Raw genomic sequence first — 22308 nt, 5'->3', positions numbered from 1 at the left:
TTATTCCTTAGACCAAGTAGACACAGAATATTAAATAATGTTCCAATTAGATAGATAGTCCATCATATGGTGACATTAGATAATGAACTCGTGTTATTTCCAAGCTAACAGGGGATGTCTTTCATCACTAAAGTGATGGGGGCTCACAGGCAGTAATGACACCTGTTACAGAGCTGTTCCTCTCTTAGCTGTCCAGACTCAACGTCTACCCATTTAATTAATCATCTATTCACAAAAATCATGAGGCCATATATTCTGACTTATCACAAAGGAAAAGCTCAAATCATATTTTGGTGTTCCTAGACCTTGTATCTGCTCTGGCATTGCACCAAGGGGTTTGGAAGTCTATGTGTCCATGCAGGCCGCTGTTTTTTTTTCCCCTCTTTAACATCCATTGGTTTGGGACATGCAGACTTTCCAGAAAGCATGAATCTCTTTTTTTGTCAAAAATTTGGGTAACTTGCTGTATACTGCAATATTCCCTCAGGGACTGCACAGCAACATGAATACACACTGGTGGGACCATCAGCTCCATCTTGTCTGTGTCCCATCTCTCCTTGAGAGGCTATGTTCCCAACAGAATTAATACAGAATGGCCTGAAAGTATAGTGAAGGTGACTGACACAGAGCCAACTCTTCTTGGTATATTAACAAAGCAGGAAGATGGAGTGGTCACCAAAGATTCCCGAGAAAGGATCATGCACAACCACAACAATCTCACCCAATTCAACTCAGCCAACTTTTCTTGATGCCAGTGGTAAAACCTTCTGCTAGAGATCTGGCTACAATGGTGGATAATACCCAGTCTTGGTCCTTGAGAAACTTAACATCTGGTTCAGAAAAACACTGGTGGAAACAAGCAATGTGCTAGAAGAGTAGAGAGGACAACAATGGAAGTGAGTGCAGATCACAGAAGTTGCTTCTGAGGAATAAATGCTGTTGATGGTGGTGATGGTGGTGGTTTGTTCATTTCTTGGTTTGTGAGGATTGTTTTTGTTTTGTTTTGAATTGGGAATTGAACCCAGAGGAGTCTCTCCACTGAGGTGCAGCCTTTATTCATTTATTTTTTATTTATTTGTTTATTTATTTTGGTACTGGGGATTGAATCCAGGGGTGCTTAATCACTGAGCCATATAACCAACACTTCACTATTTGTTCTAATTATTTGTACATGACAGTAGAATGCATTTTGAGACATTATACAAAAATGGAGTATAACTTCTTATTATTCTGGTTGTATATGATGGAGACATACACCAGTCATGTAACCATATATGCACATAGGGTAATGACCAGTTCTTTCTACTACCATTCATATATATATATATATATATATATATATATATATATATATATATATGATGCTTAGAGGATCACTGCATTTCTGAAGCTGATTTTGAACTCATGATTTTCCTGCATAAATCTATAGAGTCCTGAGGAAAAGAGACAAGGAATAAGTTGTCCTACTCTTTGAGATTAGTAAGGAAAGACTCTACCAAAATAGGTGCTATAAGAGCTGGCTTTTGGAGGCTCAGCAGGGGTCTTTTATGAGGCACAAAAATATTCTAGGCAGAGGAACCTGTGTGGGCAAAGATATATGGATGGAGCTTGTGTTGACAAAGGTCTCATGACTGGGGTTGTGCTCAGAGGTAGAACGCTTAACTACCATGCATGAGACACTGGGATTGATCCTCAGCATCACAGAAAAGTTAAATAATGATATTGTGTCCACTTATAACAACAACAACAACAAAAAGACAAGCAGCTAGGATCCAGGAACATATAAGGATATTTAATGCCAGTGGCTTCATGTGAGTTTCTCATAATATAACATAACCTTTGGCATTATTGATTATGCAGTGATTTCTTGATTTTCCACAAAATAAGAATTGAAAGAATTACAGGAGTTCCATGCCAGGTACAAAATACAGGTCTGTCCACACATCACACACTCCTCAGAAAATCCAAAGAGTAATTGCAAAAATCAAGAAAAGAACTTTAGTCAGTGTGGCCACACCAGAAAGACAAGGGAATCCATGTTTTAAGTCATATCTTCTGGGTGCTGGAATGACCTGAAGGTATAAATAGAAGCAGAATTGGGACAGTGGGGAAGAGGTATGCATTGTGAAGCAGTCTTGTCCAAACTGAGGTCTGAAGGATCACTATCTCACTTCTAGCACTGTTAGGTGGCTCCTGAGAAGTCCTTATCACTTGAAAGGAATAAATTTTATTTATTGTTCGGGATGTTTATCTACCAGACCTGGAATCCTAAAAGGAGCAGTGTAGGTCCCAATGGATGATTGCTCATGTTGAAGGAATAAACTCCTGGGTTTATCTGTCTACAAGAGTCTAACTTAACTGGAAGTAAATGAACAATGACTGAAGACTACTTAGAACCACCCTGGAGTTCTGAAACAAGATACTGTAAAAGCTGACACTAGAGGAGCTGGGGTTCTGGCTCAATGGTTGATCACTTGACTGGCATGTGTGAGGCACTGGGTCTGACTCTCAGCACTGCATAAAAAAATGAATTAAACAAAGGTGTTTTGTTCATGTACAACTAAAAAGAAAATTTTTATAAAAGCTGATAGTTGAATGTCCCTTCAATCTTGCCTCAATCTTCAAGGGGGATAAGATAGGTTAGATAAATTTGTAATCTATTGCTAGTTTTTATATGAGCACTCCTTAAATTATTAACATGTCTATGTGCAGAGCTGAGAAGTCACAAATATTAAGTTAGTAAAGGATATTAAATGAAGGCAGAATGCCAACCTTTATCCTGCTTTTAGTTACTCATTGTACAGCTGCAGGCCCCAGAGTCATTGTCTTTACCCAAGGCAGTATCTGTAAGTCCCTGTTTTCAAACAAAGGTCAAAGTAGGAGAGTGCATGATTCTTTTCCAACTGCAAAGAGGACACTTGACCCCTCCAATTCCAGGAGATGCAAAGGTGGCCTTTCCACTGAATTCATTTCTGGCCTCACCTCCTTCCCCAGCACAAACTGGCCTCACTGAATCGTAGCTTTTGAAGGGGCACTCTGCAGGCACAGTTCTGCAAAGGGCAGCCCATATTGCTGAAAGATACAGAATTCAAAACTGATGAAGTAAAGTGGTGAAGAATCTGACCCCAAATTCTTCCATAGAGACCCGGGTCCTCCTGGATATCAGCCTTATGCTTTTCTATCTGTGAGTCACTGTCCAGCATTTTCTCCTCCAGGAGCCTGGAGTTGGTGGCCTAATCAGGTTCCTGTTTTCCTTAACTATTTGGAAGATCAAAATAGATGATGGAATTGAAATTGCTATAAACACTTAAGAATTTTCTATTGATTTTAGGCAGACTGCTTGAGCTTCTCCCTGTCCTGAAATCTATTTTACTATGGGCTTGGGGATTCATGAGGAGGTGTGTCCCCAGGGGTAATCTGATTGGATCAGAGTTTGCACGTAGAACGATGAACCAGAATTCACCATATATAGCTCATGCATAAGTTCTTATCACATGTAGTGGGAATCTCACCCTTTCAAGCTTTGGGAATTCTGGGGCAAACCAGGTTCCTTGGGTTTTATCTCTCCATCTTCTGGGTTTTCTGCAAAAAGACATTCTGGAGAACTGTACCCGTTCATATAGTGATTCATTCCTATGACCTCCTGGCTGTAGAACCATTTGTACAATGCACCATAGCCCCTCAGACTCCCTGAGAGGCTGACTGAACAATTCCCTCTTTTCTGCGAACCTCTCCTAGCACATCCTTCCCTCCTAAAATTCCATTCTCCCACCCTGAAATTCACAGAAATGTCTAAATGGTGAGTGTCTAGAACAGAAAATACCTGACAGAAATTTTAAGAAGGTTTGATTCTTTTCATTTGTATGATCTTTCCTCCCTCTGGGAGATTAGCATCAGTAAAGAGACTTATTTACCCCCAATATGAAATCTATATTTGGGGTGACAAATACCCCTAACCCAATTGGGCTTTTCTTTTTTATTTCCCTCTACACTCCAGCATGAAAGAATGAATCTATACCATCTAGAAGTGATGTAATTTAATTTTATTATATTGTTATAGTTAAAGCTTCGTCCCAGGGCTTCATAAATTGACTTCCATACCACTTGCATATAATTGCATCAACCCTTTATTGAAGCACACTAGTGGCCACAGATGAGAACATAAAGCTGTTCCCCCGATCAGCCCTGAACAATTGCAAGGGTACTCCTTATAAGCCTGAAAATCTCAAAAGGGATATTCAGGAGTCTAGCAAATGCAAGCAAGCCAGGTTACAGAAGCAGGAGAGTGCAGTCAAGTGTAGGGAAGCCTAACCGATCACAGTGATCCCAGTCACCCCAGTTACAGAATCAGAGCCCCGTTACCCTAGTTACAGAAACAATGCCCCATTAGGTACTTCCATATTCTTAAAGGTTTCAATAGCAAAAGGAAAAGAACATCTTGACCCAGTCATGACCCTTCTACTTGGCATGGTTGTTTTACAGAATGGAGTCACAAAACAAAATGGAGTCACATTTGTTTTTGCTATCACATTCCCCACTGGTTTTAGTAGATTTGATATCAATCTTGCACATCATTAGAACTCAGTTTCTTTTTCATCCTTCTGTGTCTAAGGGACCATACTAGGCTCACAAGACCAAAATTCGGACCTCAGCTACACACTAGTTTAAGAGGCAGGGCCCAATAGTAGTCCCAATCAGGAGAAGGACTAGGGGCCCAACTATGTCTGAGATGATGGTAGTCAGCCAAGGAGACCATGATAATAGGTTTTGGAACTAATTGCCTGAAGCTTCTTATGTATTTTTTTTTTCTTTCTCACTAGAACCAAACTGTTTTTTATTTCCCCAGAATGGTTGCATAAAAACAACACTTTTTTCCTAGGGCCATACAAAGTCCTACGTGTTTTAGAAAGAGAGGATCTAGACCCCATCTGTTTGTAATACTATTTCTGTCAGAGAGTCTAGTGAAAACTCTCGTTTGGAGATTGACATTTTTAGTTCTCCTAAATCTCTATCTATTTGATGGCTGAGGGACTTAAAATTTTTAGAGCCTGTGAAAAGAGCTGCAGTTCCCAAAGCAGTATACTGATCCAGCTATTTCCATACAAGCCAGGAGGGGAACTAAAATGGGGGCAGCCTGTCTATGTTGATAAATCAGTGGGCCCTGGCCTTTTAATAAGCCCAGTTTCTTTTCCTTTTTCTCCCTGAAAATAGTAGGTTACATACTTCAGAGTATTGACAGTTTTGAGATTTAGACAAGGAGTTTGAAGTGGAAGCCGGGAAGCACAATTTTTGGTGAACAGGGAGTTGTCCCACATATAATTTGGGTTGTGGAAGCAAGTGTCTCTTTCTGGGAGATCACCCAGGGTGATCTTGGGGGTAGTTCCCCAGGTACATCTTCCTGAACTAGACATATTGGCGAACATCTATACTGACCATAATTTTTTCTCTAATATTGGGGACTTACTACTGCTGTAAGGGAAAAGGGCGATGACCATTCTTGCTGCTTCGAGCTGAGAGGGGGCAATGCAGAGTGACCAAGCAGTTTGGAGTCCCTTTGTGGAAACTGAGAGGGTCAAGGAGTCCATGGTAAAAATCTGGTTCAGGAAGAACAGATTGTAAATTCACCTGGGGTGGGTACTTCTCGGAGAGAAACAAAAAGACATGAGTACTGAAATAAGATTAATGCAAAATAGCAGGTGTAGCATCTGAAATCTTTTCATGAATATTATGAAAATGACAGAAATTAATTATTGTTTACTAGGAGGTAGAAGACCTGAGAAATTGTCCCCATAACAAGGCCTAACAAAGCCTAATAAGGCCCTTTTTCTGGACATAAATCTTTAACATTGTCAGAATTATCAGGAATGTAGACACAACATTTAGTTAAGTTAGTTAATGTCATCTGATTTTTGTAAAATATCTTTATTGGCATGACCTCTACATTCAGTAGAGATTTCTTTGTTACTTAGGGGTAGATAATTATACTATCGAACACTGATTATGTCTACTTGTGTATGAGGTTAGGGAAATATGTAGGCCTTAATCTGACTAAAAACTTCTGGCTCTGGCAATTTTTATTATCAGGCATTCTTACCTAAATTTTTTTCTTTTGTTGCCTCCAGTCTTACTTATTTTTTTTGGGGGGTGAATACACAAGTGTACATTTTAAGTTACATTAAAATAACTGTTGTTTATTTTAAATGCCCAGGAATGGCTGTGCTTTGGTTTTTAACTGTTTTTGCTAGGTGTTTAAGACCAAGCTGGTCAAACAGAACTTTTTCCTACCTCTTGGTAAGAGTCAGCTGAGTTTTCTTGGAGGACACTCTTGGGGAAATTGTGAGCCACATTTCAGCTCTGTTAGTGCCATCTGCATTAGGATGGGTCAAGGTCTTGCTGACCATGTGGCTTCCCTTGGAAGCATCAGGCATGTCTCCCCTTTTTAATGACCCTCCTCTTTTGCAGCATGTATACTCATTGGCTTTCTGTTCTCCAGTACTCATTAATCTCCCTTATCAGGAGGTTATGTGGCCCAGAGTTGCAAAGCTCTTCCTCCTATCCTGGGTTCAGGCTGACTCAGAGGGCAAGAGCCAAATATTGGTTTTCTTGTCCCCTTTATTTTAACCTTAATTTTTAAGTTTGACCCTAAGCATCTAGCACGTCAGTTATATCAGTCTTAAACTGAGAATACTCTGTTTTAACTTTAATGTTTATAACTTAAAGTTATTTTTACATAATACAATATTTTTATTTCACTTATAAACTTATTTAATGTTGAGGATTGAACCCAGTGACTCACACATGCAAGGCTAGCACTCTACTGCTGAGCCATAACTTTAGCCCCTTTACCGTTAGTTTAATCCCTTTTAATTATTATCTGTCTACAGATGATGGCTTAATATCTCAAATTAACTTAGGTTGTGTGTTCATGAAGTATTACCTCTGTAAAACAGTAACAGGCATCAGTTATTGTTAGTTGCGGAGAAGGCTGAACAAATGTTAGCTTCACTTGTTTGCCTCAAGTCTGAACACTCAACCCCACTCAAGGTTGAACACTCGACTTTCACCCATCTGTTATAATGGAAACCCACATCTGGCCCCTGCCTGATCTGCCTGAAGGCAGAAGATGACACCCTTAGCAACTACAGTGATACAATCACTGTATGCCAACAAGGCAGCTTGTAGACCCAGAGAGCCCATTAGATTTGGCTACAAAATGTCTCTCTTGCCAGGTACCCCTCTCTTGTTCTCTCTTTCTTATCTCACTTTTGCTCTCTTTCATTCTCCCTCTCATTCTCTTTCTCTTTCTTTCTTTCTTTGTCTTTAGTCCAACATAAAAAAAAAGAAGAGAGAGAAAAAGATTAAAGGAAACTGGGGGATTCTATCAAAATAGAAGTAAGATAAGTGGACTAGATAAGGTGGAATGAGAAGGGGGAGATTGTACATGATAAGGGAAGAACAGCAGAGTGAATCTGAACTAAGTTTCACATATAGGAATATATGTAAAATACCACATACATGGATATTCCACAAGGAATCTCACCATAATGTATATCCACATGTTTCTATTTAAAAACCCTGAAAGTAAATAGCAGAAAGATCAGTAGAGTAGAAGAAATAAAAGGGAGAGGGAGGAAGGAAGGGAAAGGGAAATACTACGGACTGAATTGGGACAAATTATATCCATGCTTTGTAATTATGTCAAAATGAATCCTAATGTTAGACATAACTAAAAAGAAAAAAAAGATTCAACACCTTCTGTCATATGTCACTTGTATTACAAATCCTTAACCCAAGTTGACATAGTTGTGTCTGTAATTCTAAGGAGGAAAAAGACCCCTCATGCTTGTTAATCACTATATAATCAGTACAGTTCTTGGAACCCACCAGGCACTCATAAAATATTTCTCAAACAATGAATAAATCATATAAATGCCAAGACTGCCTAAATTAAAACTATATTCTGTCATAAGGAAAGTACAAGATACAAGTAATAGCCTGTAGGTTTTGAAGCAAGTGATAATACATTTCCTCTACTTAAACAACAAGCCATGATATAGAGTTAAGATAAACTCAGTGAAGCAAGGCATTTTAATATCTGAGTTGAGAAAAGAGAAACAAGAATAGCTCAAATATGCTCATGATGAGAGGAGGGCAGTGAGTTAATAAAACATGGGAGTAAATGAAATGTAGGGAAATGCACTGTTCTTTCTATCTCTCCTGACAAGCTATTTTGTGTGGTCCTTAGAATTGAAGCACCAACAAGACTGAATGTGGAAATTACCTGCTGCCATTTCTATAATATGACACATGTGAGAAAAACAGAAAGGTGGCCACTGGGCAAGAAGACACTCATACTGTCTTCTCAAAAGAGTAGCATGGAAAGGGGCTACAGAGACCTGGGTTCTGTAATAAACAGAACAAATCAGGGACTGTAGGAACAGTTACTCTGTCTTATTAACTAGCCCCTAGAGAGAGTATTCCCATGTTATCTTCAGAACCAGATTCCCCAATTACCCAGTTCCCTCACCCCTGCAAACAAACTTCAAGTACAGCACCATGGGATACTCACTTCAGTGCACACTGCACAGACTAATTGGTATCTTGGGTAATGGTGCCCAGAAGACATCTGGTGTGTCTTCTGAGTGGGAATCCCTGATGCCATCAGGTCTTCAGATTTCTATTCACCTCTGCTGACATCAGAGGTCCTGAGGACCAGGGGGATGTTTCATCCCTCATGGAGTATGCTCCTCTTTCCTCATGACTGGCTCAGGTCAGGCCAATCTGGCCTCTTCTGACCCCTTTTGATTACTGTTGAGGAAACATCTCTGTGGTATGGAAGGAGCTTAGTAACTGCATAACATACACATACTTGTATGTTACTACTAGGGAATGAGGGTAAATCTATGACGAGGGTGCTATAGTGATCAAAACCACAGAGACTGTAAAGAGGTTTTTTGTTGGACTCTGGGAGCATTGAGGATTAACCTGATATTATGTTTAGTACCTTACTCAGGTAACATGAATGGCCATTTCTATTTCCCAGGCTCTCGATCTGGTAATGGAAGGAAGTTCAAATATAAGTTCAGAGTCAAGAGGAAACATATGCACCACACCAAGTCCCAACTAGTAGGGGCTAAATGTGTTCAGTTTTACTTAATCTGTCTGACAGGGCTCAAAATAATGAACACAGATTTTGAGAGGCTCCCAGAACACCATGTCCTATTGTTTGTGTGATGCTCCATCCTAGGGTAATTAGTGCAAACCATGATGAGTGAGCTGGACAAATATTCTCTTGATATTCTGCTAGAAGATGCAGCTTCCAGGGTTAGAGGAGGAGTCTGAGGAGTACTTCAGCAAGTACTTTTGTGGAAGACCAATAGCCAATGTGTGGCTGGGAGGACTGTTCTTCTCAATCCATTTCACTTCTGTGCACAAATCTCTGCAGAGAAAATTGCAGGTAAGATAGTGTTGGGGCTTGAGGTGTTCAGAAGCCTTTATCAGAAACTAGGGCATTGTGAGATTATCCTTTAATCAATGGTGACATTTCATCAGCACAGGAGGATGCTTCCTGAGAAGATAGAGAAAAACATAATTTAAGGGGTATAAGTAAGAATGGGTTGCCTAAGGAAGGAAGAGAGAATAGAGCCAGATCATGGAAAACTTATACCAAGGAGGTTCATAGAGATATTCAGAAACTAATGAAGAAAGAGAAAGAGATGTGTATCTATAATTAGGTAGAAAAGAAGTATGCAGATCATGTTGACTGGGTTGGAGTAATCAGGGGCATCAGGGTTGAAATTGTTCTCTTAGTCCACAGAAGCTGATCAGGAAGTAACAGTGTGACATGACTGTCATTATAATCCTAGAGCCACCCTAGGACAGAAGAAACATAAATGTGAGCTCATTTTTACTGGAGGAGTTGAAATTTGATCAGAATGCATTAAGTTCTGTGTTTTTTGCTTTTATTTTTGGAGTTTATTTTTTATACTCACATAATTATTTGTAATTACTGGTATTCACTCCTATAATTGTCATGATCACCTTCCTTCAATGGTGGTGGTTCTTTCCTGTTAATGTACATCAGTGATTAAGAATATGTGAAGTATAGGAAGATATTTAGGAGGTAAGACACAAGAAGTCATAGAAGGCTCTACTTAGTTTATGACTTTTTTGAGTCTAATTTCCCCATGGAGATCAACTTCTCATTCTGATTAGTGTTTGTGGGAGAACTGGAGAGAGGGCAGATTGGCAAGTGTGGCTGAATCAATGTGAAAAACCTAGTTTTGTCAGCATTTTTTTGTCATCTTTTGACTCACAAATCTACGCAGGATATAGGTATGGTTGCTTTTTTGTGTGTCAACACAGCACTCAGGCATTTTTTAAAAATTTTGCTCATTATTCAAATAAAGAAAACATAAAATATCCTTCTACCTAATCTGATATGACTATTCTATGTATAACCTAAGAGATCATCATCTTTTCCAAAGTAGATTATATAAAATAAGCAACCCTTTCCTCATTAAGGGAGAAAAATCCTTTATTTTGCATTTTGTGTGAAATATATTCTGTTTCTACTGAGTCATACTCCTTCATTTATATCCAGTTATTTAAATACTGAGATATGATTTTAGGTATTATCCACACCTCATGTTTGATAGGAGGACGACAATGAAATAAACAGTTAATTTGTGTAATATAAATATACAAATTCTTATCAGCATTAAGAAGAAATGCAAAAAAATGGCAGTGTGTGTTCCTGAGAGTTGTCCACATGGTCATTACTGGTGTTTATAACTATCCTATTTCACTCCACAGTCCATACTGCCTTGGTTCACAGCTGGTCATTGTTCCTGGTCAGTTGGGTGACACAAACCTTCATCTCTGAAGTATCTGAGCCCTTATCAGTGTGACCTGACTTGGGCTTTAGTTTCCTATTGCCCTCCATCACAGGACCTGGGAGTTTGAAGAGGCACCGAGAAAATGTCCTGTGTCACACTTGCTCTTCCTCTCTGTATTATGTAGTAGCAACTCAGTTTCCCTTCCTAGTCAGAATCAATCACTCCATGCCACAGAGTGACCTTCTTCTTCACCTGTTGATTCAGCTATAATGAGCATCCTTAAGTAGCTCCCTCAACTCTCAGGGATAAATTTTACCCTTGATGCCATGTCCCGTTTGTTCACGGATCTATTGGGCAGATGCCAGGACTGAGTGAGGAAACAGGGGCTGATATCCAAAGTTCAGGTTAACCCTTTTTTGCATAAGAATCTCTATTCAGTGGGTGGTAGTAATGAGTTTTTCTTTCTTGTTTCCATAAGAAAATGGAATCACTTTGTGTCTGGGTGGAAGAATCTCTCCCTTTGTGGCTAAGAGTTTTCTAAAGCAGCACAACAGAAATGTTAGTGGTTCATAGGCATCAATCTTATAGGGAGAGAACACACTCTCATTTCTATCCATTGAATTCTTGGGGGTCTGATCCTATGAATTCTTGCTGTGGGAGAAGCAGTACCATAAATTAGATGCAGACGTCGAGCATGTATCACATCCTGGAGGACATTGCTCCAGCAATGAGAGGTGTTGCCACCTAGGTGTTGCTTGAGGCAGTCTTCCAAGGGTATTTTACCATTCTATCAGGTTCTGTGTTTCGGGAAGATGGAGGACCTATGTTAAGTATAACAAATCCCATGAACACAGGCCACATTACACACTTGTTTGCTGTGAATCGAGCTCCTTGTTCAGAAGCAATGCTGCATGGAATACCCTTATGGTGAATAAAGCATTCTGTGAGTCCAGAGATGGTAGTTCTGGCAGAAGCATTTCAGGAGAGAAGGAAAATCCATACCAAGGGTGAGTGTCCAGTCCAGAAAAAAAAGGAATGTCCCTTTCATGTTGAATGTGGTCCAATGTCATCAATGTGCTATGCAGTGGCTGGCTGATCACCTCAGGGAATGGTGCGATGTTGGGAACTCACGATGGTCTTTGCTGTTAGCCATGGGTATTCAGCAGTGGCTTCAGACAGATTGGCCTCGGTGAGTGTAAGTTTATCATGATGAATCCAGGGATAAACTTTACCCCTGATGCCATGTCCAGTTTGTTCATGGATATATTGGGCAGATGCCAGGACTGAGTGAGGAAACAGGGGCTGATATCCAAACTACTGGTTAACCCTTTTTTGAATAAGAATCTCTATCCCATGGGTGGTTTCCATAAGAATATTTTTCATATATATTATCCAGAAAATTTTGAAGTTCCAGGATATTAAAGGGAACGCATGTATCAGAGGAATGAATGTCTCCCCTAGGCAAAATAAAGAACATTGGATTTTCTTCTGGAGAAAGGGTTATTGTGTTTGCCTTCATGCTGGATGTATTCTATTTAGTTACACAGGTATCATTTTTGTATTTGGAGGTTAACCTGACTGATGGAGGTGTGCATGTGTACCAAAAGGGCAGAAGATGGACTGCAGTGACTTTGCGATGTGTGACGTTTTCTAGGATGAACTACATCTCACCAAATTCCCTCTAATCCATCGTTTCTGTTTAAGGTGGGTCTCAAGAGGAGCTTCCTGGGAGATTAGAGGGCAGAAGGGAAGCAGCCATCCTGTAGTACTAATACATTTTTGCTGGTCTGCTGGCTCACACCTCACTGGTAGGGAGCAGTGGCTGGGCCTGCAGTTGCTCTATCTTCCCCAGGATTCTCCTTTAGGCTCTTGGAATTCTGGGCTAGGGGTGTGCATTCAGCTTCATTAGAAATCTGACCTAAATTTCCAATGTGCCTGTATGAACATACCATATGGATCTCATCTTTATGTATAACCAAGTAACTAATAAAAAAAACATAAATAAATAGCAGATCAGAAGAGCAGAGGGAAGGGATCAGAGGAAGGGAGGAGAGGGAAAGGGGAAGTATGGGGACTGAATTAAGGCCTATTTTATGCTTTTTAATTATGTCAAAAGAAACCCTAATATTTTGTAGAATTCAAAAAAGCCAATACAAAAAGAAGAACCTTAGTGCCTAATTCTATAGGCAAACAGACTGACTCTTTTTGTTTTCTCTTGTGAGGTCACAGCTCATGCTTTGGGATTTCGTCTGTCTCTTGTCTGCCCTGCTTTGTACTGTCTTCCCTTTCTACTGTTTGTCCTGTAGACTTTAAGTTTCCACATCAGACTTAAACATGACAGCAGTATACCAACTCCTTAACCAGCTTCCACAAAGAAATAAGGCCAAAGTTCTGGAACACAACCAATAACAATTACATGCATAACTAGAAACATCTTAGTGGTTCAGCTGCTCTTGTTAGAACCTGCCTGGTAAAATAGGAAACATCATCCAACAACCATACAAACACAGACACACACTAACACAAATCATACACATGATTACACACACATAGGCCTATATTTAGTAAGAATAGTCATAAATTCTGGCCCTTAATAGAATCTTGGAATTTCAAATGACCATAATCATGATGACAAATTTTAGGTTTGTCTTGTTTTGAAAAAAAAATTAATTTCAATAATTTCAGTTTCTGGATACTTACAAATAGAGAAAAAACTCTTCACTAATGTTTTCTGGGATCAAGAGAGCTTATCACCCTGTACACAGGATCCCATATTTCTGGCATCACACTTTGTCTCCACTCCCTGTTTCCCCAGGGACTTTGAAGGGACCATGTGGCTGAGGAATCAGACGTCTCTGGCAGACTTCATCCTTGAAGGGCTCTTCAATGACTCCCCAACCCACCTTTTCCTTTTCTGCCTGACCATGGTGGTCTACCTTGTTGCACTGAGTGGCAACACCCTCACCATCCTCCTCATCTGTGTGGATCGTGAGCTTCACACCCCCATGTACTTCCTGCTCAGCCAGCTCTCCCTCATGGACCTGATGCACATCTGCACAACCATCTCCAAGATGGCTACCAACTACCTGTCTGGCAGCAAGTCCATCTCCTTCCTGGGCTGTGCCACCCAGCACTTCCTCTATTTGTCTCTGGGTGGTGCTGAGTGTCTTCTGCTAGCTCTCATGTCCTGTGACAGGTATGTTGCCATCTGTCATCCTCTGCATTACACTGTGCTCATGAGCAGGAAGGTGGCACTGATGATGGCCCTCACCTCATGGTTGGGGGCATCTCTGAACTCCCTAATTCACACAGTCATCTTGATGCACTTTCCCTTCTGTGGATCTCGGAAAATGTACCACTTCTACTGTGAGTATCCAGCTGTTGTGAAGTTGGTATGTGGTGATGTCACCGTCTATGAGACCACAGTGTATATCTGTAGCATCGTGCTTCTCCTCCTCCCCATCATCCTGGTTTCTACATCCTATGGCTTCATCCTGCACAGTGTCATAGAGATGTGTTCAGCTGGGAGTAAAAGAAATGCTTTTGCCACTTGTAGCTCCCACTTCATTGTGGTCTCTCTCTGGTTTGGTGCCTGCATCTTCTCATACATGAGGCCCAGGTCCCAGCGCACTCCACTGCAAGACAAAGTTGGTTCTGTGTTCTATAGCATCATTACTCCCACACTGAATCCTCTGATTTATACTCTCTGGAATAAGGATGTAGCTAAGGCTCTGAGGAGAGTGTTGAGGAGAGGTATTATCACCCAATGACTACACCTGTAGTTGGCCCAAGTATAGAGTGTTATTATGGGTAAACCTCTAAGAATTTTCAAGAATCCAGATCCATGATGTACTTTGACTATCCCAAGAATAAAGTGGTTTACGTATACCTTCACTATTTTAACTGAGATGCAGGAATTCAAGTAGCATTGTGTATGTGTCTATAATCCTTCAGAGCATTATGGAAAAACCTTTACAAATCCCATTTAAAGTAGACATATGAAATTCAGTGATACTCTAAAAATATTAAGATAAATATATAAAGACCTTTTCTATCATTATTTTTATTGATAATACATATGTAAATCATGACAGCAAAGACTATTTAGGGAGTATAAAATTAGAATTTGTTGATTAATGTTAGAAACCTGTGAAATAAAGCGTGTTTTGAAAGAAAAAGTTGATGATAAAATATTTGTAGTCAGATCTTTTGAGTTACTGAATCAGTGTTTAAGAATTTATAAGGGCAGATATGAAGAGGTGAGGGTGCAGAGGTGGGTGGATAGAATCCCCAAAAAACCAGAGAGGCTGAGTCTTCATATCTGGCACACAGATGGTCACCTCCTTTCCATCACACAACACATAATACTGTGCACAGACACTGAACAAGCCCAGCAAAGGTCCAGCCTCCTTAGTAACTCAAGAGCATCATCCACCCATAAATCCAACTTCAATATCAATTTTTATTCACAGAGAAAATCAATATGTCTTTTGTTCTGATGTACATCTTCTTTGAAGAACAGAGCAGAGATTTTCAGGGAGATTTAGACTCTACTTTCCAGGCTCATCTCTTGACACAACCTTTAGAACAATGGGTTTTTCTGGTTGAAGAAATGGTGTCTTGCTTAATTTCAGAGGAATCTGCAAACATTAAGCAAGTATATTTAGATGTAGTAAATGAAACCCGAACAACAGAAAGAATTGGAAAAGGTACATTTCAGACAATAAAGCTATACAAACATGTAAAAACTACTTTCAGCCTCTTGTGTCTTGGATTCCTTACCTACCTGATCTTTAATCTCTTGTTTTTATAAAGCCACAGATATAGAGCTCCAAAACTGAAGAAGCCTAACATCGCACAAGTGTCTCAAAAGAGAGTCTTTGGATGAGCAGATACTTTTCTTTAAATAGGTTCCTCAACTAAATGTAACTACCCACAAGACCTTACTTTTTCATAAAGTGTCCTGACCTGTGTTTCCTTGCAAGGATGGAAGGAGAAGTTCTGCAGTAATCTGATGAGAGCAAGTTTCATGCTCATGAGAGCAAACCTCATGCCAATGCAGTTTCTGGGTCCATTTCCAAAGGGCATGTATACGTAAGGATTGATGCTGTCCTTGTTCTTCTTACTGAACCTGATTCCACAATAGTAGATGAAAACAAGTTATTGAGACATAAATCTATGAAACCTACATAATTGGGGTTGTCTCCCAAACATTCACAAGCAGCAAAACACAGGATTCTTTTGTGGAATGATCACTGAAATCCTGCTGTGACTATGCTTATAAGAATTGAAACCTACAGAACTTTTTCATTCTCCTTACACTAGAGGAGCTCTCTGTCTTGTTAAGATGTGATGAATGCTATTTAAAAGAAAATATGTCTTTAAGTACTGAAATTATATTCAGGATTGTGATCCATACACACTCTGAAAAAATTAGAAAATGAGCATATAAATGAAGAAAAGTGTGTTCCTGCCTTAACTCCCACTCCTGCATTTCATATTTTTATTGATGAAGGAGGAGAAAATGCTCCCACTATAATTACCTCTCTTCTCTATACTCCTTTTTTTCTGGATCTTCTTGTCTCCCTTCCTTCCTCTCTCCCTTCTTTTCCCCAATTCCTCTCTTCCTCTACCTCCTTCTCATTCATCTTTTTTTCTCCTTCTCCTTCTGTCTCTGCCTCTCTCCCCATAGAATATTATCATTGTCTTCTGAGTCTGTCTCATCAGGTTACAAATAATTCCTGGAATGTTAAACCCAGGTTTTATTCAAATTGAGCCCTAGTTATTTGATTACTTTAAGGAGAAAGTGTTGATTTGGAGAAAGTGATAATGACATTGTGATGGTTTTTAAATGAATTCTTATATATTTGAGAACATTTTGGCAAATTTATAGGTGATTGTGATTCAAAGTAACATGGAATCTATTGGAGGGTGTGTGGTGTGTGGAGGGTCTGATGAGGTTGGTTGATAGTTGTTTGGGCAGATGATGAGCAGATGCAGAAGCATTGAAAGCGTTTTCCAAACTACTGTCTGTAGATTATGCTTGTGTGTATGTCAGGAGTCCTCCATACCATACATCTTTGTAATTTTCCTCATCCTGGTCTAGTCCCTGATGCACCTTAAGCACTTAGTATCTTATCATGCCTCAGTGAATCAAAGAGACGTGTGATCTCTGATTTTGTATCTGTGAAGTTCAAAAGTTGGAAGTGCTGAAATTGGAGGAAACTGGCATTGAGGAACTCATTACCAACAAGACAAGGTCACTCTAATCAAGAAGTGTAAAGTTAGGGGCCAAGAGAAGTCTTGTTCCCATGCCACCTGACCCCCCAGACACTACCCTGAAAACTTTCTCTATTTTGGTCTTCAGCACAACAACAGGAAAACAGTAACTCTTTCCAGAGTGCAAACTGTGAGGTTGGATCCAAATTTTCAGAAGACCAAGGTCAAGACATATTTAAGGATGAATATCTCAGGTGTCTTGGGGGCAGGTTACTTGGCTTTGAAAGAGTCATCAACTGTGGAGAGTATGAGAAGCTGGCCCAGAACACTCCAGAGACAAGACTCAGAGGATCTGAGCTCTCTCCATCCTCAGTGAGGCTGCTTAAACCATCTGGGTGTGTGGGTGTGGGGGGTTCTCAGGCCTTAACTTGTATTTAACAATTGTGCTGGAGGAACCAGGAAGCAATGTTTAATCAAGTGGAAGATAGAAGTGCTTCCTAAAGCTGGTAGAAAATTCAAGGAGCTAAAGTGAACAGGACAGAAACCCTAAAACGATTAAAAAAGATAAGCACCTAAAATAAGAGAGTGCTCAAGTGGCAGAAAGGTTCACAGATTACTGTTAAATAAAATAAAAAACAGTTCAACATCAAATGAAATGTGATAACATTTCAGTCCTTAAAAACTACACATTTATATAAAAATGTCCATACTGACATTTATCACATTAATAATAGATAGGTCTTATCTTGATATTCTAGGGCCTTAAATGGCTATAGTCATTTATTTTTTCTAATGTTTGTTTTCTAAAACAATTACCACTTTGTAAAAGACTTCTTAAAATTTTCTTAAAACAAGAAAATTTTAAAATCACATGTATGCCATCTGCACTAAAAGACCTCAGAATATGTGTGAAACAGCCTCTTAAGGGTGGATTTCCTTTCTCAGGAGCCCTGTACCTTTCAGGGTAGAACTTTTCAGGTTCTGGCCAGTACGTGGAGTTTTGATGAAGACAATATATTGGTATAGCCACGTTTGTTCCTTTGGGAATGAGCACCCCATTGAGTTCAACATCTTTTTTACAGACTCTCACAATTCTCTCAATAATTGGATATAATCTGAGAGTTTCATTCACCACCATGTCCAGATACTTCATCTCAAATAGTACATCGTATGTAACAGGTGCCTGGCAAGAAAGAAATTTTTGTAAATTAAGATTTGGAAATGACTTAAAACTCTGTTGACACAGTACACTGATGTTTTCAGAGCTCCTCAAATAACTCATATTGGTAAAATACCATAGCATTTACAAAGCATTTAATAACCATCATAATTTTAGAACTGCCCAATGGCACACTGAGATGCCCAGAGATTTTACCTCTCCTCTCCCCTCCAGGTGCCATTCACTCACCTTATTGGGCAAAGTCTCATCAATCTCCTGCTGAAGCTTCTTCTGGACATCAGGGTGGGTGGCCAGTACATACATAATAAATGAAAGAGTGCTGCTAGTGGTTCCATAGCCAGCCAAGATAAAGATAATAGACTGGGCTGCAATCTCCAGATCAGATAGACCTAAAAGGAGAGGAAAGACAATTTAGTCTAAGCAGGTTCATGCAAACTTTACAGTTTACATGAAGATAAATCAGAATGATGATCCAAAATCCCATGAGGAAAAACTGGAAGAGCAATTCATAATGTTCCTCATTCTGCCACCCCCTCACCATGAACACAACTGGGTGATTTCAAGGGACAGTATGGATGTCAAACAAACAGTATTTTTCAAATGTGCCTTGCATATCATGAAAGTTGTTTAGCTATAAATAGTGGGTAGCACTCTTCCCCTGGGAAAAAAATAAACTTACTATATCTAAAATGTAGGTTGAAGAACCTTGAAAGCATTTGCAATACTGGCATCTTTGCAGGGAAAATAAAGGCCATGATTGACACACAATACTAAGCCACAGAGAAATTTTTCTACACAAACTGTGGTCCATGGACCAGCAGCATCAACAGCTTCAAGGAGCTTATTAGAAACACAGAGTTTCAAGCTTCGCTCTAGAGCTACCAAATTGAAATCTGAACTTTCACGAGATGTGGTCAACTCTATTCACAAACTAGCCTAAGAATCATCAGGTAATAGAAGATCTGGGGCACCAGTCTTCAAAATGGATGATCTCAGGGTGTGTAGAAAGTATACAGAGAAAATAACCCCAGAAGAGTAGTGATTAACCAGAGTCTAATGAGTGGTATTAAAATCACACATGAAAGAATGTGTTGATACAGGGCATTAGGCAGAAGCCATAGGAAGATGGGGTTCAGTGAGTGGAATTAACATTGCTTATCAATCTTGGGCTGAATGTCATCTTTCCTAGTACACATCCCCTCTATTTGCTGAACTTCATAATCATCAAACAGCCTTTGTGATAGAAAGTGTTGTTTCTCTTGACTTTTCTCCTGAAAAGTCACATTCAAGTATTCATCTCATTGATTGGAGAAATGATTAGGATTTGTTGATACTCGAATACCTGAAAGAAACATGGTATACATTCCAACCATGTAATTCATAACAAAAAATAATGCAAAATGAGTGTGAGAAACATCTACATGGAATTCTAGCTTACAGAAGCTTTCTATGATGCTATTGTGGGAAAAATCAAATCGAGTTTTCCCCACTACTGGCATAAACCCAATGATACTGAAATGAAATGGGATTATAAACTTAAGTTACAACTGTTCAGTACAATCTGGTAGCCATTAACCATATGCGTCTATCTAAATTTAAATTTTAATGAATTAAATCTAAATGACAATAGAAAGTACACTTCTTCAGTAACATTACCTACATGCCAAAAGCTCCGTGGCCACGTGTCCAGTGCTTACTGTATGAACAATACGTATATTTAGTACTTCATTCACCACGGAAAGTTGTAGTGGAATCAGGGAGAGTATTACTGTTTCAACTATGTATATGGACTCACATAGAAATATTTATATTGCTCAGTCTGCACTAATATATTTTATTTTCATATCTCTGTTCAGAGAAAAGTTCTAGAAGAAACTACAGTAGTAATGGTCACATTACACTTGCAGATTTTGGTTTCTAATACCGTCTCTCACTTAAAGGAGCCAGGGCTTCTAGAAAAAATGGGTGATTCCAGGCCTGATCAGAGGAAATAGACAAGGAACCTAGAGTTTCTTGCACCAGAAAGCAAGAATGTTCTCCCAAAACAATCTGAGAAAACATGCAATACTGTGTATGTTTCTACAATGTGGATATATATCATTATATAGGTATCAAAACTGATAGAATGTACAAACTCAAGAACCCTTATGTTCACCTATGAACTTAGGGGTAAGGTGACTTATCTGTGATGGTTCATTGATTATGGCAAATATATCATTTTGGTGAGGGACGTTTGTAATGGGGGAAACATATGAATTTAGAGAAAAAAATGGATATGGGCAATCTCTATGCCTTCTTCTCAGTTTTGTTATGAAACTAAAACTGCTATAAAATATATTCAATTTTAACAATCAAAATATAAGATGAGGAAGAGGAGAGGGAGGAGGAACAGAAGGAGAAGGGAGAAGTTGTTAAAAGACTTAAGCCCAAGAGAATTTGACCATCAAAATAAAAAATGATAGCAAGAGAATAAATACATAGTATATAACATCATACTGACATAAATAAGAATGGAACTCTCTTACAATCTAATACCAACTCATAAATGTATGGTAGATGATAGAATGATAAAGACAGCAGTTTGTAAACATCATAATTCAAATGCTTTCTATCAAAAATCATCCATGTATGATAAAACTAGTTGGTGAAAGTATGCTGAGGAATAGGATGTTTACACAGTATAGGAGGTTTCCCCCACAACATTCTTATGAATTACATGGGAAAAGTTAATCTTAATATCAGATGAAGCTAGTGAACACATTTTCACCCAGTACTACCATTGACCCTCACCACTACTGGGACAGTGAACCTCCTGATTGGATGTACAAATGCAAATATCCAGGTAGAGGTTCTGATTCAGTGCATCTGAATGAGGCTGCGAATCAGCATTTGTTCTGATGTCAATGGTAAAAAGATAACAGACTAACTTCATGACTGAAATGCTATCTCCTAGTTTCCCTTCAATTTTTGAGCCTTGTTACACCTGTATGATTCTAGACAGTACATGTGGGCACCATTTGCAATATCCAAATGTGTATCTTCCTGCAATTTGGTGGAAATCTATTTTCTCTAGAAAACGTGTATATTTTCAGGATAATTTGCTTATTTGAATTTCCCTGTCAATGGACCATGAAACATTCTTGGTTACCTTGGTAGGGCTCCTTGTCTTGGGAATTCTGGGAATCAATCATTAACTGGAGAAAATCAATGCGGTTCTGGAAGCAGAAATGGAAATGGAAATGACTAAATCAGTCATAAAGTCAGAAGTAAATCTGGAATGTAGCATTTCACCTCCCTTCTTAGAATATGGCTCCTTTAAGTCCAGAAGTCTGGGTAGGGTTGCACAACCCACAAGTGAACAAAACATGCATGTATAAACCATGGAAAACAGGATATTTTCCTGAGAGAAATCCAGCTATGGTGTCCAATATCCGTTGGTCTTTTCTCTCCCTAATGCTGGGTTTGTCTCCTTCTTCTGTCACACCTGCTTCCCCAGAAAGTGGTCCTGGACTTAAATTCTTTTATTTTGCCTTAATTCTTATTCAATGGCCACACTGAATACACTTGGTAGTTTCAAAGATGATTACTAGCTTTTGTTTGTATATCATCAAATTCTCCACCCATTAGGTACATGATTCAATCTTCAGTCACACTTGGGAATGGCTGTCCTGCCTCCCTGACCTGGAGACATTCTTGTGCTGACCTCCAGGCAAAGCAGAAGGCAAAGCTGGGTTAGCATATCACCTTGATGGTCACTGAAGAGCACGGCCTGATTGTGGACAGGAAAAGACTCAGATTTAACATACACATACTTCACCAGGTGCCCAATAGGACCTTCCTTTGAAGAATGTGCCAACTAAGATGTAAAGGGCTTGGAATTGTAATGATTGTTCACCAGTCTAAGATTTGGGGAATACTTTTTAACAGTAAAATCATTTTGAAATAGGATTTTTATTTTGACAGTTTACTGAATGGGAGGGAAATGATAAGGTTTTTATTTGAATGATATTTCTTTCAAGACATAACATCATGTCTATTATTGTATCAAACATTGTCAATCTTACTCATTAT

General features: G+C 39.2%; 2 protein-coding genes across 2 annotated transcripts in view; one reads left to right on the top strand and one right to left on the bottom strand.

The window, feature by feature from the left end:
* Positions 1-1944: 1944 nt before the first annotated feature.
* Positions 1945-22308, bottom strand: part of LOC144256959 (cytochrome P450 3A9-like) — a 45244-nt gene continuing 24880 nt past the window's right edge. The window contains exons 9-14 of the mRNA XM_077802896.1: positions 21386-21452; positions 18466-18626; positions 18014-18240; positions 15807-15969; positions 15402-15478; positions 1945-1996 (exon numbers count right to left, since the gene is read on the bottom strand). Of these exons, the coding sequence (XP_077659022.1) occupies positions 1945-1996; positions 15402-15478; positions 15807-15969; positions 18014-18240; positions 18466-18626; positions 21386-21452 (747 nt within the window). The remainder of the gene's footprint in view (positions 1997-15401; positions 15479-15806; positions 15970-18013; positions 18241-18465; positions 18627-21385; positions 21453-22308) is intronic.
* LOC144256869 (olfactory receptor 2AE1-like) lies at positions 13670-14608 on the top strand. The gene has a single exon (XM_077802583.1). It carries the CDS (start codon positions 13670-13672, stop codon positions 14606-14608), a length of 939 nt encoding a protein of 312 aa, XP_077658709.1.

This window comes from Urocitellus parryii, chromosome 9, assembly GCF_045843805.1.
Source record: "Urocitellus parryii isolate mUroPar1 chromosome 9, mUroPar1.hap1, whole genome shotgun sequence".
NCBI lineage: Eukaryota > Metazoa > Chordata > Mammalia > Rodentia > Sciuridae > Urocitellus > Urocitellus parryii.
This window is presented reverse-complemented; position numbering and strand designations above follow the sequence as displayed.